The sequence below is a fragment of the Triticum urartu genome, chromosome 4 (assembly GCF_003073215.2).
Source record: "Triticum urartu cultivar G1812 chromosome 4, Tu2.1, whole genome shotgun sequence".
Taxonomy (NCBI): domain Eukaryota; kingdom Viridiplantae; phylum Streptophyta; class Magnoliopsida; order Poales; family Poaceae; genus Triticum; species Triticum urartu.
Genome location: NC_053025.1, coordinates 152,877,161 through 152,897,718, shown reverse-complemented (window position 1 = coordinate 152,897,718; position 20,558 = coordinate 152,877,161). Strand labels below are relative to the sequence as shown.

The 20,558-nt window shown below is 46.9% G+C and overlaps 1 protein-coding gene and 1 long non-coding RNA gene across 5 annotated transcripts; one reads left to right on the top strand and one right to left on the bottom strand.

Annotated features, from left to right (window-relative positions):
* Positions 1–7,570: 7,570 nt before the first annotated feature.
* LOC125551180 lies at positions 7,571–11,917 on the top strand. Of its 4 annotated transcripts, none has more exons than XR_007302232.1 (9): positions 7,571–7,867; positions 8,003–8,117; positions 8,934–8,990; positions 9,293–9,476; positions 9,565–9,658; positions 9,915–9,985; positions 10,060–10,187; positions 10,595–10,675; positions 11,642–11,917. It is a non-coding gene; the product is annotated as an uncharacterized LOC125551180 (long non-coding RNA). The 4 variants fall into 4 exon arrangements; XR_007302233.1 differs by adding an exon at positions 10,769–10,774 and having other exon boundaries at positions 8,934–9,476; XR_007302231.1 differs by lacking the exon at positions 9,293–9,476.
* Positions 11,918–18,402: 6,485 nt separating this feature from the next.
* On the bottom strand, positions 18,403–19,166 carry LOC125553717 (probable calcium-binding protein CML25/26). The gene has a single exon (XM_048717451.1). The coding sequence runs from the start codon at positions 19,070–19,072 to the stop codon at positions 18,614–18,616; it is 459 nt and encodes a 152-aa protein (XP_048573408.1). The 5' UTR covers positions 19,073–19,166; the 3' UTR covers positions 18,403–18,613.
* Positions 19,167–20,558: the final 1,392 nt, after the last annotated feature.

Genomic DNA, 20,558 nt, shown 5'->3' with positions numbered 1-20,558 from the left:
GGGGAGACCAATACTACCCCGGCACCGGAACCATTCAACATTTTGGAACCATTGAAGAACATGGTCCAATGCTCCGAGTGAACCTGAGTCGGCAGTTGCTGTTCAATCCACTCGGCGACGAAATCTGCTATTGCCTGGGACTTGATAGCTTTCTTTGCCTCAAACTTGATATCTAGAGGAAGGAGTTCAATCTCCCATTTTGCCACTCGACCAGTTGCATCTCTGTTGTGCAGGATCTCTGACAATGGAGTGTCGCTGACGACTGTAATGGAATGATCAGAGAAGTAGTGAGCAACCTTCTTTGTGGTCATATAAATCCCATATACAAGCTTCTGATAATGAGGATATCTTTGCTTCGACGGGGTCAAAACTTTAGAAATATAATATACTGGGCGCTGAACTTTGAAGGCTTTTCCTTCTTCCCGCTCGACCGTAAGTACCGTACTGACGACTTGTCCCGTGGCTGCGATGTAAAGCAGCAAAGGCTCTTTGTTGATTGGGGCAGCAAGCACCGGCTGGGTGGAGAGCAGAGCTTTGAGCTCTGCAAACGCTGCATCAGCTTCAGGAGTCCACTCGAACTTGTCTGACTTCTTCATCAATCGGTAAAGAGGCAATGCCTTTTCACCGAGACGAGAGATGAACCGACTTAAAGCGGCCAAGCAACCAGTAAGCTTCTGGACGTCGTGCACTCGCACAGGACTTTTCATTCGGAGTATAGTACCGACTTTTTCCGGATTGGCGTCGATTCCCCGTTCGGAAACGAGGAAACCGAGTAACTTTCCGCCAGGAACTCCGAATGTGCACTTTGATGGATTAAGCTTGATATCATACCTTCTGAGGTTGGCAAAGGTTTCAGCAAGGTCAGTCAGCAGGTCGGAACCCTCCCGTGACTTGAGCACAATATCATCCATGTATGCTTCCACATTCCGACTGATTTGAGTGAGCAAACACTTCTAAATCATCCTCATGAATGTGGCTCCGACATTCTTGAGGCCGAATGGCATGGTAACATAACAGAAGCACCCGAACGGAGTGATGAAAGCTGTTTTGATCTCGTCAGGCCCATACAGATGGATCTGATGGTACCCGGAATAGGCGTCTAAAAAAGACAGTCGCTCACATCCCGCAGTCGAGTTGACTATCTGGTCAATGCAGGGGAGAGGAAAATGATCTTTCAGGCAGGCCCGATTGATATGTTTAAAGTCAATGCACATGCGAAGTGACTTGTCCTTCTTGGGGACCATGACAATGTTGGTGAGCCACTCGGAGTGGTAGATCTCTCAGATGAACTCCACTGCTAAGAGCCGAGCCACCTCCTCACCAATAGCCTTTCTCTTCTGGACGGCGGACCGTCGGAGATGTTCTTTGACAGGTTTTACTTTTGAGTCGACTCATAGGCGGTGCTCAGCCAGTCCCCTGGGAACACCCGGCATGTCAGAAGGCTTCCATGCGAAAATGTCCAATTCTCACGGAGGAACTGGATGAGCGCTTCTTCCTATTTGGAGTCGAGTGTTGTTGAGATATGAGTCAGAGCAGCACTGGGATCGGTCGGGTGAATGTGAGCCGGCTTCGTTTCGCCAGACGATTGAAAAGCCGATTCTGTAGCAGGCTTCTTGGCTCGCAACAAATCACCCGGGTCTGCAGTCTTCTGGTATTCCTGCAGCTCCACCACTGCCATCTGAGCATCAGCGATCTTTGAACCTTTCTGAAAACACTCTTCTGCTTTCTTCCGATTGCCCATAACAGTGATCACACCTTTGGGACCAGGCATCTTCAATTTGAGATACACATAACATGGTCGAGCCATGAAGCGTGCATAAGCCGGCCTGCCCACAATAGCGTGATAAGCACTCTGGAAATCTACAACTTCGAACGTCAACTTTTCTTTGCGGTAATTCTTGGAATCACCGAAAACCACATCAAGAGCAATCTGGCCGAGTGACTAAGCCTTCTTCCCAGGAATGACTCCATGGAAACTCATGTTGCTGGTACTGAGTCTGGACATCGGAATGCCCATCCCTTTCAGCGTCTCAGCATACAGTATGTTCAAACCACTGCCGCCATCCATCAAGACTTTGGTCAGTCGAGTGCCTTCGGCAACTGGGTCGACCACCAAAGCTTGCCTCCCAGGGGTGGCAATGTGCGTTGGGTGATCGGACTGGTCGAATGTGATGGCAGTCTGAGACCACTTCAGATAACTGGGTGTTGCCGGAGCAACCATATTCACCTCACGGTTGATAACTTTCAGTCGACTTTTGCTTTCAACATCAGCAAAAATCATCAGGGTGGAATTGACCTGGGGGTATCCATCATCACTGTCTTCCTTGTCCTCAACTTTGTCCGACTCCTTTTCCTTATCTTTGGGCTGCTTGCCCTGGAACTGCTGGATCAAGAGCCGACACTGTCGAGTGGTATGTTTCGGGTAAATGAACTTACCCTCTTCATCTTTCTTGGTGTGGATGTGACATGGCAAATCCAACACATCATTTTCATCTTGGTCTTTAACTTTCTTGGGGTTCCAAGGTCCTTTGGGTTTCCCCTTAAATTTTCCTTGAGTTACAGCCAAGGCTTCCCCAGGAGCAGCTGGCTCGGCTTTCCGCTTCTGTTTCCGATTGGAATTTCCTCCGGTTTCTTGAGCGACTGACTTGAGCTTGCCACTCCTGAGTCAATCCTCATCTTCACCATTAGCGTACTTGGTGGCAATCTCCATCATCCGATTCAGAGACATATCTCCGGTTCGACCGAATTTTAGATTCAGTTCTCTGTACTTGACGCCTTCTTTGAAGGCACAGACTGCTTGGTGGTCAGGCACATTCTCTACCGTGTGATGTAACGTGATCCATCTCTGGATGTAATCCCTCAAAGTTTTATTCGGCTTCTGCACGCAAGACCGCAGTTCCGTCAGCCCTGCCGGTCGCTTGCATGTTCCTTCAAATGTGGTGACAAACACTCGGGCGAGATCTTCCCAAGTGTAAATGCTGCTGGGTGCTAACTGATTCAGCCACGCTCTGGCCGAGCCCTCCAACATGAGAGGCAGGTGCTTCATAGCCACTTCATCATTGCCACCGCCAATCTGGACGGCCACTCGGTAGTCTTCAAGCAAAGTATCGGGCTTGGACTCACCAGTGAACTTACTGACTCCAGTCGCCAACCTGAAGTTGGGAGGAATCACAGCGGCCCTGATGGCTCTACTAAAGCACTCTGGCCCCGAAACATGTACTCTGCTGCTGGTAGGTGCATCTCTGTCGTGACCTTCTCGGTGAGCTCTGTTCCTGTCGACCAAACCTTGAACGAGAATGGATCTCGCATCAAAGCCTGGTTCCCTGGGGTCGACTGGAATCCTTCGCCCAACACTATGAGGGGGCCTGTCATCTTGCTGTCGAGGCACATACGACCCGCTCCTCGGGGGAGGGGTGGGCACTCGACGTCGATCGTCACGATCGAATCAGTGATCATACTGCTCACGGTTCCCGTACTGATTACGCTGGTCCCCACGTCCCTCACGCCTCGGGGGCGATCTTGGGCTATGAGCCGACTGGACTATGTCTGCAGCAACGGATCTGCTATGAATCTTGTTCCGCGACTGAGAAACAGCGGAATTCTGGTCTCCTGCTGCCCGGAGTAACGCTCTGATCTGCAGCAAGCCTCTGCCAGCCTCCGACTGGGAAGGCTAAATCGACTCTGCTATACGGGCTGCAGCTGCTAAATTCTGAATCGGAGTTCGATATACTTGCGGGGGCAGAAAGAGCTGACGTCGACTGGATTCTGGAACCCGTTGTCGCGCACGCTCGTCGAGTGCTCGCTGGAGGTTCTCCAGTCGAGTGCGCTCGGCCAAGTTTGCCAGGCGCGCGTCCTCCAAGGCACGAGCCTCGGGGGTTTCTCCAACGATAGGAGTGTGCAGTGCATCCATGTTCCGGCGACGAAGTTCTTCTCTCTGCAGCGACGTGAGAGGCTCGGGGAGATATTCCTCATGGGGACGCGATGGGTCGCCTCCACCTGCGCCTCCGTCGGTGCGGGGAAAACCGAGAGGACTGGGCGGTCCATCGACCATCAGAACCTCCGCCGCCGGATCACTACTGTCGCACTTGGATGCGGTCTCTACGGAGCCAATCGACAGGTCGAACAGGCCGTAGAGGGATTCGTCGGGCTCGATCGCCGCGACTTGAGGGGTGGCCGACTGGCGTGCCACCGCGTGTCTCACCCACCGCTGAAGTCTCGACCGACCGGAGCGCTTGTGTCGGCGGGAAACAGGGAGGGAGGACAACACAGGAGCCGACCGATAGTGGGTCGACGGTTGCCGCAAGAGGACGCCGCGGACGCACGCGCGAAAGTGCGTTGCCCCGCGGACAGGAAGTGCGTCCACGTCGAGCGGAGCCTCCTGAAGCCAAGCGGAGTCGTCGGCGATGAACGTGAGCGCGCCGAGACGGATCTCGCGGCCCTCCACCAAAACTCCGCCAGAAACCATGATGATTTGGATCGGAAAAGATCGCAACTCCGCCAACAAATCGCTAAAACACCGGCCCCAAGGTGGGCGCCAACTGTCGTGGTTCTAAGCCTGATAGTAATGTAGGGGGGTAGGTATGGAGAGGCAAGGTCTTAGCTATGGAGTAGTTGTAAGCACACGAGGTTTACGAGTTCAGGCCCTTCTCGGAGGAAGTAATAGCCCTATGTCTCGGAGCCCGGAGGCGGTCGACTGGATTATGCGTGTATGAATTTCAGGGGTGCGAACCCTTTACACTGAGGAGGGGGGTGGCTTATATAGAGTTCGCCCGACCCCTCCGGCCCTTAGTTGTGCAGGGTTTTAAATACATTAAGGTCGGGCGTTACTGGTAACGCCCCTAATAAAGTGCTATGATGACCATAAAAGCTACTTAATAACCGATCGTTAGCGTGCGGAGTGTCTTTAGGTCTCCTAGCCGTCGAGTGGTTGGATCTTGGTCGAGTGATTGCTTCTTGGTCGAGTGTTTTCGAGTCTATCGAGTGGAACACCTCCAAGTCGATTGAAAGGTGATTTGTTCTAGAGATGTCCTTGGGTAGGGCAGTTGGGACAGGTCCATGACCCTACCCTAGGTACATAGCTTCATCAGGTGGTGCTTTTGTGGTGGAGGGTGCGGAGATAGCTGGCTCCATGTTTCTTGGGGTATTGCGGTCGTGGCAGTGCTAACTCGACGATAGGTGGAGCCATGGCTAAGATGTGGTGAGGTATGGGTTTGTGTGTGGTGGGGAGGGGGGCGCCAGATCTGGCTTACCCATGTTCGGCAATTTGCAACGGCAAGGTGGACCCACCACGACAGTGTGATGTTCATTAGTGAGGTCGATGGTTCCTAGAGACGGCGGCCTTCGGCGTTGGCAGACTGCGAAGGTTTAGTGTTGTTGGGTCGCTAGATCTAGTTAGTTTCTGACCAAATGTAGCTCGTTGGCGACTTGCTGTGCACTCTCACCTTCGTGCTTCGCCAAGGATGAGGTGTTAAGGTGGTCTCTGCGTGGGGACAACGCTTTCACAGCATAGGCGTGTGTCGTCCAATCGAGGTGTAGGATGATGATGTAGGGTAAAACCCTAGGCGGTGATCTTCTTCACACTTGGAGGTCGGGAAGGAGAAATCAAGAGCAAAACACAAAGAGAGAAACACTCAAGACAAGATCCAAGTCACACATCCACTAAATCCACATGTACATACAAAATTCAAGATCTAAATCTAATAAGAGGAAAGTAAAATATTAAGATAGTTCTTCCCGATCTCTAGGAGAGAGAGGCCTTGAATCCAATATGGATCTTCACTTAGAGGGGCCTTGAATCCTCTAGGGATCTTCTCCCATGGAGGTCTTGATCTCCATGGGAGAGGTAGGCAAGGAGCAAAGCTCTCTAGTTCATCTCATATGCTTTGCTAACCCTAGAAAGAGGAGGGGAAGGTCTATTTATAGTCTAGGGTGCAATGGAGAGGTAGGTGAGAAGATACAAGGGCACATGGCTGGTTTGCACATAGGCAAGGCCGGACATCTAGGCATTGTCCGGATGACCGGTTAGTCACCCCGATGGTCCGACAGGGTCGTTACAACAATCTTTAGGCCGGATGTCCAAGACATCGTATGAATGCCCGGGACATCGTACGGATGTTCGAGCTTATTCCGGTTGATCCGGGCGGGGTCTTGGATGATCCGGCTCCGGGCTTGGCCTTCAGGTGTCTTCAGGATGCGTAGCCGGATCGTCCGGACCACGATCTGGATCTCTGGGCAAGTGAAGGCTTGTCCCATTTTCTTCTTCTCCTTGGCGATATTTCACTCCATTGCTTGGACTTGCTCCTTAGCTTCTCCATGGCTAGTTCCTTGGTACCTAAGCACAAAAAGTGTCTCCATTTGAGGTAGTAGCCATGTCTCATGTGATTCAGAGGGAAGTTGAACAAGGATATAGTTAACATCGGTTTTTATAGCTCTTGCACGAGCTCTCGTCATCGGTCCACTTGGTGTCTTGGGTGATGATGGCATGTCCATGGGAATGACCGTAGGATGCTTCGCATCAGATGATGTTGGCCATCTAGTAACGGTGGAGATGCTCTAGGCGGAAGCTTGCTTGGCACTTGCCATCACACGATGGAGGCACCTACAGGTGTCATTGTCCTCCATGGAGGCGCCTCCATGGCGCATCTTTGACCGTTCCACCTTAGGATCTAGTTCTTTTGGCGAAAGACTAAGACCCGGCTCGGTCAAGCGACGACGTCGTCCTTGCAATGCCCCCCCCCCCCCTGGATTGTAGTCTTGAAGACCGGTGATCTCGTTCGCACTCTTGAGGGTATGAACACTCACAATATGTGTGGTTGGTAGGTGCATGGTGGGTGACGCACGTGTTGATGTCAAAGCGGCTGCCTCACATCCACTCACATTATGACTCTTGTGACACTGATGATGGTGGCAAGTGGAGCGCGGTCACAACATGTCCTTCATCATTAGCCGCCTAGCATGTCCCTAAATGTATAGCGTCTCGGGGTGACATGGCGACAAATATGCCATGCAATGGGCAGTTCAGGGTCTATTGGTGCAAGGCACGCTTCTCCCTTCTACGAGCCTCGATTCTCAAATAAGAGCTGCCTAATTCTTGACACGCTCGATTGTTTGGCACGCTCTTGGTTGGTCGTCCGTCGTGAAGTCAGAGTCGCTTGTTTGGAGAGAAATAATGACAATGACAGTTTGCAGGCAACCTCGACGGAGTTATTAAACGCATTAACGTGCGCAGAAGGGGGGCGATCATGGGTGATAGACACGTCATCGAGGCATACTGTTCTGGGCTGCCCAATGGCCAATCTCGTTCGTGGAAGCAGATCCTGGTGTGGTGCGTGGCCAATTGGAAGGCTTGTGCGTGTGGGGCGTCTCGACTGGATGCTGGGTGTTGGTCTCTGAAGGTGGTCCCTGCTTCATTACCGGGCCTGATGTCAGTGAAAAATCAATTACGATGCAAAAAAGGGCTGCTGCTCGCGTATACACCAGATAGCACCTCCCCAAGGTAAATATCTTCACCACTAAGGAATCCCACGCACGCGACCTACCCCCCCCCCCCCCCCCCCCCCCCCCCCCCCCCCCCCCCCTCTCTCTCGTTTCCTCTCGCCTCGCATCACCTGCGGGAGAGGAGGCAGTCACACCAATTTCACCGCGCGTCGAGGGAGTAGGCGGTCGGAGGAGAAGGCGGCGGTTTTGATCTGTGATCTGCCTCGACCTGGGAGGTGGCGGCGGTTTCGATTTGTGATCTGCCACGGCGTGGGAGGCGGCAGATCGATCCGGTCGGATGCGCCCGCGCTGCTGCGCTGTACCTCCTCCCATTGGAGCAGATCGGCTGATGAGGCAGATTGGCCGCAGGTGGCGGATCCGTGGATATGAGGTATGTGGCACGGCATATTCGGTGGCGGCGGTGACGTACGAGATGGCAGCGGTTGCAGGCTTCTTCTGGGTTTTCTCTTTGATATCCATTTGTTGCCTTGCATTTTTTGATTCCTCGTCTGTTCTGGGTGTGAAGGTGTTGGAAATGCGGTTCAGAGTGACGAGATGAGGAAGCTCATGTGGCGCTGCTATCGGAAGGAACATCTACTCCGCTGGAATAACACCAACATAGGAAGAGGCTCTCCAATATGGTATATGCCTTTTCAGTTCACGCACATTTTTTTTAACTTTTCACCTAATGATAGTTCAGTAGTGAGAAGTAAATAATTATTCAGTACTGCAAATTTGGTTGATGACATGTTCTGAATGCTGGGTGAGATTGAGTGTGTCCAAGGCTGTCCTTTGTCCAAAATTTATAGGGCTTCATTTGAGTCGTGCCTTTCTTTGCACCATGCAGGTTCGGCCTAAATATAGCTTCTCCTTTGTCCAAAAATATCTTATATTTTGATACGGAGGGAGTACCATTCGATGAGCTCAATTAACCTCTCAGAGAAAACCCAATAGTTTGTTGTAACCATTGTATGAATTGCTGCGCCCTATTCTGAGTTTGTCATTCTCAGTATGCAAACGAATCCACAGAAGAGATCATATGTACCAACTAAAACCAACTAAAAATCACATCATATTTAGTAGCGTGCCTTGAAAAGCTTGTGAAACGCCACCTTCTTTGTTTCAAAAAAAAAAAGCTTGTGAAACGTTTCCTGGTAAGAAGACCTTTTCTTATTATTAGTGTAGTACTGGAGAAGAATAGGGAAAGCTTGTGAAACGTTTCCAGGTAAGAAGACCCACAGTTGCACAAATCAACCGTCGTATACTGTTAGTTGGTTGCACACTGTAATGCTACAGTGTAGTACTTGCTCTGTGTTGGTGTACTTTCCCATTCACATCAGAGGAAAGCCAAACGCTTCTACTTTGCATTTGCCTATTGGCTATTAATAACATAGTATTAATGCACCATATGGTTTCAGTTCGTAAGGTCATTGTATTTGTTATGCTTCCTTTTGCAGATATTGAATCAACTGATACGAATACTGTGGCTGAAGCACTTGCAAGGTCCAAGAAGGGTTAGTAATTATATCGCTGCGTGCATCTTTCCTCACCCTAATTAGTTCCTTACCAGGAGATGAGTCCATGCATGCAGAGTATGTCTGGTTCCCAAAAACTCTTGTCACCAGCCACTATCTACGTATACGAGTGGTCTATATGATACCAAAATCTTAGCATCAATGTATCACTGCAATTTTCTGTGTCATCTGAATTTAGCTGCAGGAATTGTTGTATCTTTGCCTTTCTTCTTCATATTCTACTAGATCGGTGCTACTAACTGTTTGAGTATTTCTCAATTAGACTGATTGTGTTGTTGTAGTTCTCTGATTTTGGAAATTGGAAGACAAAAACAACTCTTCACCCTGAACTTTTTTTAATTGTACCATTGCTGTTGGAGATTTTGGTGCCCGGAAATAAAGATAATAGGATATGATGTACATACAACAACATCCATCCTCACTAACAGTGGTGGTACTGGTTGTGGCTGCACTGCAATTGCAAATGTATAATTCATTTATGTTTATCAGTGTAACTTGCACAGACCCTATGCAACATAAAATGAATACTGATTGACATTCTCATTGATTGCAGTCTGTCTACGAGTGGACAGTAAATCAACAACAAAGCATGATAAAGGCAAATGATATGTTTCTTCCTGGCCAGATGGCATTTATTTTACAATATGGTATCCTCTTTAAAATTTCTCGTGTTGGTGTCTTTGTGTACTTAATTATGTGATGGTGATGATTATATACATGTCATTTATAGGAATAGTGACCATGATGTGTACACTGTAATCTCTTTCCTGTTTTCCTTTATAGGAATGATCAGACTTCCTATAGTAGGCTTAATGAGAATTTCTTGTTTATCGAAGTGTTCAGTACTTTAATACAGTTCACTATACGCAATGTGCTGTTAATCATTTTTCTTGTTCCAACCAGGAGAATAGAGTTAACAGTGATATTCCAACATTTCTCTTCACAGGAGCAAAGTTGTTTGCCCTGTCCCAGAGGTACGGGAATAGTGACCATGTCGCTGTTTTTGTAAATGTGTTTTTCTGCTCAAGCGGTCATATTGTTTCTACAGGCAATGATCATTGTCAGCGTGGATGGCTCTGTCTGTACTTGACACGATTGCCAACATCATGTCATACCTTACACTTGGATCATCAGGGAAGGTCTTCAAGAAGAAGAAATGGAAGAGGTATACAAAAGGTATGTGCTTCAAAATGGAAGTGGTTTGTTCTATCAATCTATCATAGTAGAGGATGTTAAAGTGAGACCTAAGAATAGGACTACAGGAAAGCTTTCTTTATTAAGGCGTGAGAAAACATGCTAGAGTAAATTATTTAGATCATGGATAAATGTTGGACGAGTGTTTATATTCTTACAGACATCGAGAAGTCTGGCCTTTGTTTAGAAAGTTTAGTCATATTACAAAGCTAAAATTTATTATTATTTTCTTAGTCGAATTGACTTAGGAGTTGAAGATTGAACCATGTCAAGGGACCATGGCATTATCTTAGTTATCAGTTCTGAATCACCATGCCACAACATTATATAAATCAAATTTTTTTGTTTGGTGCCCCTGGTGATCCTGTTTGTTGTGGTTGTTGCTTCAGGTTTGCTCCTCCTCTCCTCTTTCGCTAGATTTTCCCAATATGATCATCACACACAATGAAGATATTTACAGCTACAGGAAGGTGCGATTGGCTATGTTGTTGTGCTCCCCCCCCCCCCCCCCCCCCCCCCCCCCCCCCGATTTATTTGATCGATTATTTCATTGCATTTTGCAGATCCAGGTTTAAATATAACACGCCCTACCATACAATAATGCTACTCTGTCTCTCCAGGATCACGCTAATTTGTTGATGAATAGATAAATTTCTATATCAAACACGTCATCTGCTGCTTGATGTTCTTGCCTTACTAATTAGTCTTTGATGAATACGTAAATTCCTATATCACGCCAATTGCTAATTAGTTGATAAATAGATAAATTCCTACTCCCTCCGTTCGGAAATACTCGTCATTGAAATGGATGTATCTAGATGTATTTTAGTTCTAGATACATCCATTTTGGTGACAAGTAATTCTGAACGGGGCGAGTATATCTAATATGCCATCTATACTGGTTGATATTGTTGTTGTACTAATTAGTATCTGATGTGCTTTCAAGTTCTGATGCAATTTAGAACATCCCTCTTTAAGCAAAAAATTGTTTGGCAGTAAAAAAAATGTAGCTCTGAATTTAGGAATCACTTGCCCTCACTAGCGTCTTGATGATTTGGCAAGATGTATAGCTACCTAATGTATATTACTTTCCCTTTTTACAACCTCAAAGCTGCTGATCATAATGTCTGGTTGATTAGAAGCAATAACACAAATTACTGATACACTTGCCTGGTAACATGACTTGATATTCTGATAGATGGTGTCGTCTGTCACACAACCTATACATACAGTTAGAATGCACTGACCTATTCTGCTGCTTACCATTTTTTGTGCACGTCTGATATTGTAGCATGTTCATTTGGATCAGTAAGATACACATTCACTCTTTCTCTGTAATATGTAATTTAGAGTGTGTTACTTTGGCTTTTCTAATTGTAATACAAAAGCATTATGACTTAATTGATTTCCATTTTACAAGATAACATTTTTTGCAGGATTCAAAGATGATTAGTACCTGCTTTTCATGGTTATTCAAGTCGAGTGCTGAGTGGATTCTATGCTAATCTTAATCAAATAGCCAGGACTAATTAGAGCGGTCCCTACCATGTAAATTGTAGTTCAAGGGATACTTAGTCACTACTATGTAAATTGTAGTTGAACAGATACTCCATTTGTAAATGTGCGCACATGTGCATCACTCCAGAATCACTGTTAATTTGCTATACATTCTTAGCCACTGACAGAAGTGCGCTGTCCCTGCAAGAAAGAAATCACGTTTGCACTGTACAAACACGTTAAGAAGTCCAATGGCAAGAAAAGTGCGCAGAGTCACACCTCAGGAGGCGCGCCCAGGGCGCGCCCCATCCACTAGTTCTCTATGACAATGTGTGTGGATCTTGTGGGTGGTCAGGTCGGTCGAATTCCTGTCTTACGGACGTGTTGTAACAAATTTCTCTGGTTTTCTGCTAATTTATCAAACAATTATATTCTTCATTTTAATAAAATGAATCAAATTTTAAAAGGCGTGACACCGAAAATTCTTTTTGCGTGTCAACTACCTTACAAGAAATTTACTTCGTTTTAAGGAACACAACATATACATATATGCTCACAACATGCACCACACTCTCACTCTTATGAATAAAAGCACGCAAACTCTACCTTTATTAGTACCTTGGAGCCACCGATTCAGCAGATCTTGAGATTGATAAAGTCGTCACATGTACCTCATAGTCGATAAGCATGTCATACCATTGAAAAATAGTACTGAAAAGTCTAAAATAAATTCAGAAAATATGCAAGCATTAGTGTCAGATCTACGACTTGATTTTCAATGGGCTGGTTCTGCTACAAAGAACCTAGGCTTAGCTCGCTTTTGTGTACACAAGGAATTTGGTGATTACCGCTTCTAGACAGTTTACTAATGACGCCGCAAGGGATGTCATGCATTGCGCGTCAGCCCATTAGACTTATGAATCGATCAATATCGTGTTTCTTACGTGATGAAAGTAAAGGCAAGGTCAAGGCCAGAATGGTGTGTGACAAGGCAACAACTATATATTAATAGATGAATACTAGGAAAAATACACAGGAGCTTCTGGTGCTACACGCACCCCCTATGTCAATATTAAATTCAAAAAATACCAGGAAACTTAAAAAACATTGGATTTTTGGGACATAAAACCTGGGTGCCCATTCTACTCCCATGTTTAGTTTCGTTAAGAATGGCATGCATGATATCCGTGGCGAAGAAAATACAGTCCGATCTACGATCCATCCAAATAGTTTTTCTACACATAGAAATTATTTGATTCATTTACTGAGAATACTACATATGCCATTTCTTCACGAAACTTCACATGGAAGTAGATCGGGCACCCAGGTTTGATATGAAAAAATTCTAGATTTTTTTTAAAAAAAATCAGGTATTTTTTTGAATCCTATATTCATATAGGGGGTTGGAGCACCCGAGAGCTTCAAATCCTCATCCATGAATACCAATATTAGAAAAAAGACTGTTCGGGTAAATGAAAATCACATACCCGCCCTTGGGATTCCTATATCTTCATCCCCCATATGACGATGATGCGTCGTATTTCACTCGCTAGATTTGCACGCCACTCCTGAAACAACAAAGTAGATGCACACATGCAACCGGAAGTCACCGATCTTTACTAGGCTGCATCCGCACCATCGAATCAGAAGGATCCAGATTTGCATGCTCCCAGCTCTTGTCCCTTTGCCTTCCAGCTCACCGCCGGTGCTACCTGCGAGCAACCACTCTCTTTCAATCTCCTAGATTCCGTAGCGGCGCCAAAGCGCACCACCCCGATAGCGAAGATGGTGAATAAAAATCCGCACTGAGAGCACCACCGGCGCCGCACCACCTTTAGTCAAAACCCTTAACTCCCAAATCCACTACCAACCTAGGAGGAGTCTGTCGCGCCGGGGCAAGATCCAGAGCAAATTTATTTGTTGAAACCCTAAACCTCAAATCCATCACTAACCTTGAAGGAGATCGCTGTGTTGGGGACAAATTCGAAGCAGACTTATTCACTATGACATAGGCAACGATGCTAGATGGTGAAATCCTGGATACTAGATCCTAAACCTATACTCCCCACGTTCACAAATATAATATGTTTCGAATATTTCAATATAAATTACATGGAGAATGAAATAAGTGAATAAACACACTAAAACATGTCCATATACATCTGATTACAAAAAATTAGAACATATTATATTTCTGAACAAAGGGAGTAATTACAAAAAAAAAATAGAACATACTATATTTCTGAACAAAGGGAGTAGTAAATGCTGGCCTGTAGGCAGGTCCGGTTACTCCCCCTTCCTCATCGATGGCTTATTTCCATGTTCTTTCCAGCAAGGATAATACTCCCTCCGTTCTTAAGTATAATTCTTTTTAGAGATTCCAACAAATGGCTACATATGAAACAAAATGAGTGAATCTATACTCTAAAATATATCCACATACATTTGTATATTGTAGTCCATTTAAAATATCTAACAAAACTTGTATTTAGGAACGAAGGGAGTATATTATTTTCATGTCATTTCTGTCAACTAAGATGATTGCTCTCATGCGGGATTCTCGTAATCTCACATGGATATGACGCGGCATTGTGCTATCTTCTCATTTCTATTCCCGACGGAACGTACACCTCATGTCGATTGATCATCATTATTTCATAGCCTACTTGACATGGTAGGTAGGTGGTTAAGTCAAATAATCCTATTGTTTGATCTATCTGTGAGTGACAAACGAGTGAAAACTAAAAAAAATATTTCTACCTCTATACATATGGTTAAATAAATTTCGTGAGGTGCTTTCATGAAATTATTTTTTTACTCCAATGTAATTATTTTTTCGGTCTTCGTCTGGGTCTTTCAAGTATGCGTGAGATATGTTTCAGAAGGTGGACCGAGATTCCATTTGACACGTGTTTGGAGTAACTAGTTCCCACTTAATTTGATGAGCATTTTACATGTGCTACGATACGGATGATATTAATGCATCACACATTGGTCACCTTCATGTTCATCTCTGCCGAGTCTTATCTACGTCCTGGTTTACTAGTTCCCTTGTATTTTAGGTTATATTCTAATCATATTTTTCACTATTAAAATATAAATTATATGTAGCAAAAATAATATTAATATTAATGACGAGGTGGGATCATTCTTTATGTCCTCTGCAAGAGTGAAGCAAGGGGATCCGATTTCCTCGCTTCTCTTCAACCTCGTCGTTGATGTGTTAGCAAGCACCATGGATAAAGTTAGGATGGCAGGTCACCTCTCCGGGGTAGTTGGTCACTTGATCCTTGGTGGAGGGGTCACCCACTTACAATATGCTGACAACAGCATGATTATGGTGGAGAAGTCAGACCTCGATATCGTGAATGTTAAATTCCCACGCTTCTGTTTTGAGGCTATGTTAGGACTAAAGATTAATTTTGATAAGATCGAGTGAGGTCAATGTCTTGGGATTTCTAGCGGAGGAACAACAACGGATTACAGAGAACCTAAACTGCAGATTGACCTCATTCCCTATAACATATTTGGGAACTGTTGGAAATATGCCCTAGAGGCAATAATAAATTGGTTATTATTATATTTCCTTGTTCATGATAATCGTTTATTATCCATGCTAGAATTGTATTGATAGGAAACTCAGATACATGTGTGGATACATAGACAACACCATGTCTCTAGTAAGCCTCTAGTTGACTAGCTCATTGATCAATAGATGGTTACGGTTTCCTGACCATGGACATTGGATGTCGTTGATAACGGGATCACATCATTAGGAGAATGATGTGATGGACAAGACCCAATCCTAAGCCTAGCACAAGATCATGTAGTTCGTATGCTAAAGCTTTTCTAATGTCAAGTATCATTTCCTTAGACCATGAGATTGTGCAACTCCCGGATACCGTAGGAGTGCTTTGGGTGTGCCAAACGTCACAATGTAACTGGGTGGCTATAAAGGTACACTACAGGTATCTCCGAAAGTGTCTGTTGGGTTGGCACGAATCGAGACTGGGATTTGTCACTCCGTGTAAACGGAGAGGTATCTCTGGGCCCACTCGGTAGGACATCATCATAATGTGCACAATGTGATCAAGGAGTTGATCACGGGATGATGTGTTACGGAACGAGTAAAGAGACTTGCCGGTAACGAGATTGAACAAGGTATCGGGATACCGACGATCGAATCTCGGGCAAGTATCGTACCGATAGACAAAGGGAATTGCATACGGGACTGTTTAAGTCCTTGACATCGTGGTTCATCCGATGAGATCATCGTGGAACATGTGGGAGCCAACATGGGTATCCAGATCCCGCTGTTGGTTATTGACCGGAGAACGTCTCGGTCATGTCTGCATGGTTCCCGAACCCGTAGGGTCTACACACTTAAGGTTCGATGACGCTAGGGTTATAAAGGAAGTTTGTATGTGGTTACCGAATGTTGTTCGGAGTCCCGGATGAGATCCCGGATGTCACGAGGAGTTCCGAAATGGTCCGGAGGTAAAGATTTATATATGAGAAGTCCTGTTTTGGTCACCGGAAAAGTTTCGGGTTTTATCGGTAACGTACCGGGACCACCGGGAGGGTCCCGGGGGTCCACCAAGTGGGGCCACCAGCCCCGGAGGCTTGCATGGGCCAAGAGTGGGAAGGGACCAGCCCCTGAATGGGCTGGTGCGCCTCCCACAAAGCCCAGGGCGCAGCTAGGAGGAGAAGGGGGAAACCCTAGGCGCAGATGGGCCTAAGGCCCACCCTAGGGCGCGCCCCCCTCTCCCCCTCTTGGCCGCCCCCTCCATCTAGGGCTGCCGCCCCTCTAGGGGTGGGAACCCTAGAGGGGGCGCACCCTCCTCCCCTCCTCCTATAAATAGTTGAGTTTTGGGGCTGCCCAATAGAAGACGATTTGATCTCTCCCTGGCGCAGCCCTACCTCTTCCCTCCTCATATCTCGCGGTGCTTGGCGAAGCTCTGCTGGATCACCACGCTCCTCCACCACCACCATGCCGTTGTGCTGCTGCTGGATGGAGTCTTCCTCAACCTCTCCCTCTCTCCTTGCTGGATCAAGGCATGGGAGACGTCACCGGGCTGTACGTGTGTTGAACATGGAGGTGCCGTCCGTTCGGCACTAGGATCATCGGTGATTTGGATCACGACGAGTACGACTCCATCAACCCCGTTCTCTTGAACGCTTCCGCTTAGCGATCTACAAGGGTATGTAGATGCACTCTCCTTCCCCTCGTTGCTGGTCTCTCCATGGATAGATCTTGGTGACACGTAGGAAAATTTTGAATTTCTGCTACGTTGCCCAACAGGAATGCCGATGGTTGACTCGAAGATATTGATGAGTGCCTTTGACCCTTTGGTGGGACGAGTAGCATCCTGGGCCGAGCCCTGGCGTAGGCGGTTTGCCTCCACAGGGAGAAAATCGGTCCTTATCAGTGCTAACCTAGCGAGCCTCCTCATGTACATGGGGTTGTATATATTGCCAGAGGGCATTCATAGCTCTTTCGATAAGGAGCTCGCTAGGTTCTTCTGGCAGGCAGCTAATGGACGCCAAAAGTATCACATGGTCAAGTGGGCGGACATATGTATGCCCAAGCACCGTGGTGGCCTCGGCATTATGGCTTCCCGCCGCATGAACGTCATGCTAATGCTGCGCTGGGTTTGGCGGATACTACATGGTGAGGGCGGCCTATGGTTACAGCTCATTCAGGAAAAATACTTTAGGGGTGAGCCTCTCAAGGTGTGCTCCCGCTTGGGAGGGTCACAGTTCTGGAGATCCATCCAAAGGATCAAGGAGGACATCCATCTAGGGATTCCATCTCCACAAGAAATGGGGATGGAACCCAATTTTTGCCGGACCCCTGGTTGGATAACGAGCCACTCAAAGTGAGTTTCGCTGACTTGTTCTCGATCTGTGCGGACCCGCTATTAATTATGTCCAGGGCCTTCCATTCTAGACAATGCAATATTCGGTTCCGTCGTACTTTTGGGCAGGCAGAGAGTGACAATTGGACTAGATTCCGAGCGGCCCTACCACTGGTGTTACCAGGCTATCGGACACCGTGTCTTGGCGGCTATCTCCGCGGCGGAGTTTTCGATGAGAATGACATACCATGCTTTATGCCAGTCAGCTGCCACCCCATGGCTTTCTCCCCTGTGGAAAGGCCCTTTGCTCTTGAAGATTAAGATCTTTGTGTAGCAGCTATTACGCGACCGCATCCTTTCGGAGACTGTGGTACTTAAGTGACATGGCCCAGGTGATGGCTTGTGCCCCTTATGCGTGATACCGGAGAATGGGACACATATCCTATTCTCCTGTACAGCGACGCAGGTCCTCTGGACGTTTGTTCGCGAGGCACTGGGGCCGATTGTGAGGCTCTGGACCTCGTGGAGTTCCTCCAGATCAAGGCCACAAACTATATGAGATATTCTCACTAATTCTGTCTTATCTTTACGGCGATGTTATGGACTTTTCTACAACATCGGCACCCACTCTTGAGGTAGCGTAACCGTGATCGTTTCGGCCTCATGATGGATGCGCTTCTGACTACAACGCGTCGACTGTCGTCTTCGTAGGGCCGCTTGGCGGCAGCCACTATGTGTTTTTTTTCTTATTATTTTTCTTATGTTTTTTGGGTATGATTATGTTGTTGCCCCAGCCGTCGTTCTTGATCAGAGATTCGAATGCTGGTTGTATGAACAGTTGCTTTATTTATAAAGCGGGGCAAAAGCCTATTTCAAGGAGATTGCATATATATTATCTTTTCATGTGGACAGCTACTACTATAACATACTCCTACTAGCGATCTGCGGGCAAAACAATGAATGAATGAACACATGATTGTACATACATATGTGATCGATGAATTAATTGAACATTATATCTGTCTAGAAAAATGCCAAGAAGAGAGTCGATGATCAGGCCATCATCATGACCCGGAACTCGTCGAACGAGAGTTTGCCGTCGCCATCGAGGTCGAACCTGCAGATCATTGCCCTGCACTCCTCCACGCCCAGCTCGTGCGACCCCAGTCTGCTCAGGGTCCGCCTCAGGCTCGCTGGCGTAATCATCGTCGTTGTCGTGTCTTCCGTGGAGGACGACGCGTACATCCCGAACGCCTCCCTCAGGCATCTTCGCCTCACGTCGTCCTCTTCATCGGCACCGGTGGCTAGCCTCGAGAACTCTTCTTGGTTTAGCAGCCCGTCACCGTCGGCATCCGCCGCCGCGAGGACCACGGCCGCCTCCTCCTCGGATATGTCCTCGCCCAAGGACGCCGCCATGCAGCAGCGCAGCTCGGACACGGACACCTTGCGGTCGCCGTCCTTGTCGAAGGCGGCGAACACCGACGGTACCACCATGATCGAGTGACTGTTCATCCACCTAGCAACCTTGTCACCAAATTTGCAGGTAGTCAACTAGCTGAGCTGGGAGCTGGGAGCTTGATTTGTGTGCCCTGATGCCGTTGATGGATAATATGGTGGGTGTATATATATATACGCGGCGAGCGAACACAAGACAACAGGTTGGCAGCGATGGAGAAGTGTGTCAGCAACGACGCCTTAGTTTCCGCGTCATTTTTGTGCAGCACACACATTTGGATCCTCCGTGTTTTGTACGCGTGCAGGTCCCTTGCAGAAGTTTATCATCGATCATGGAGGTGCTAGTATGGTGCATGCGTCGACCTCAATTCCTTGAGTCAATTAATTAAGCACCACGATATCATGTCCAAGGGTCAAATGCTCCCATGCAACACGAAACAACCCAACATTAATGACAGCACGTGGATGAATGGATATGAGATGGCGAATAATGAAGCTCGGCAACGCGGACGTCAACGGCCGGCCAGCACCGCCGCGATGTGAAACAGCAATCGACGGCGCCGACGCGCTGGGTGTGGTGTGCACGGCATGGCATAGCCACATGGTAGTAGCTATCTAGAGCTTAATTAAGGGAGAGAAAAATCAGGTTCTCAACTGCCTCGCAAGAAAACTACTGAACACTAATCAGTTACGAGTAGCATTTACAAAATTAATCAATATCGTTCGTCAGTCCATAGAATTCGATGGAGGAATCTGCTGTTCAAATCCCCTTTGTTTCCTCGTCTCTATGTTATGAAAAGACAAGGTCAAGGTCAAATGACGTGACAGAAGCACTAAGGCTAGTCATAGTGGGAGTAACTTAGGTACTAGTAACATAGCGCACTTCGAGAAATTTTTACTTATGTGACATGTAGTTAATGAGAAGTGGTAACATAATATGTTACTGTAACATAGCGCTTTCCAAGACAAGATGAGTCTACAAGCCATTAAATAAAGTCACATATGACACTACTAATATGTTACTTTGCACTATGAAGGTAGTAATTTAGACTAGTATCATATGCATGACACTAGTATAAGTTACTCCCCACTATGACCAGCCTAACTAGTCTTCTCTTCTTTCTTGGTGTTATTTCCGTGTCCTTTCTGGTTACGAAAGAAACTTACCAGTATTAGATTTCTGTGTCCACGTCTTATGTGAGAATGTGGGATTCTCATACAGTAATGCTAGAGCCACGAAGGGTTACGTAATTGTTTCACATACAGGCTGACTTGTAAGATTAGGATTGGAAGAGGGGGTGAAGGGCCCCGCCCCACTGAAAATCAGGGGGGCGATTAGAATTAGGATTTGGCAAGTTACGCAACCCTCCATAGGAGTTTACGTAGGTTTAGCATTTTCGATTCTCATATCACCGATCACACATGGATATATACATATACCAACTTACATATGCGGCATTTGTCCTGCGTGGTGGTGACGCCGTCATCGACAGGAGGTGTGTGGGCCAGTGGGCTTGCGGGCCGTCAGTGCTTATTCATCGGT

Excerpts from the sequence above, each read along its gene's own strand:
- LOC125553717 (XM_048717451.1), bottom strand. The coding sequence starts at position 19,072 with ATGAACAGTCACTCGATCATGGTGGTACCGTCGGTGTTCGCCGCCTTC.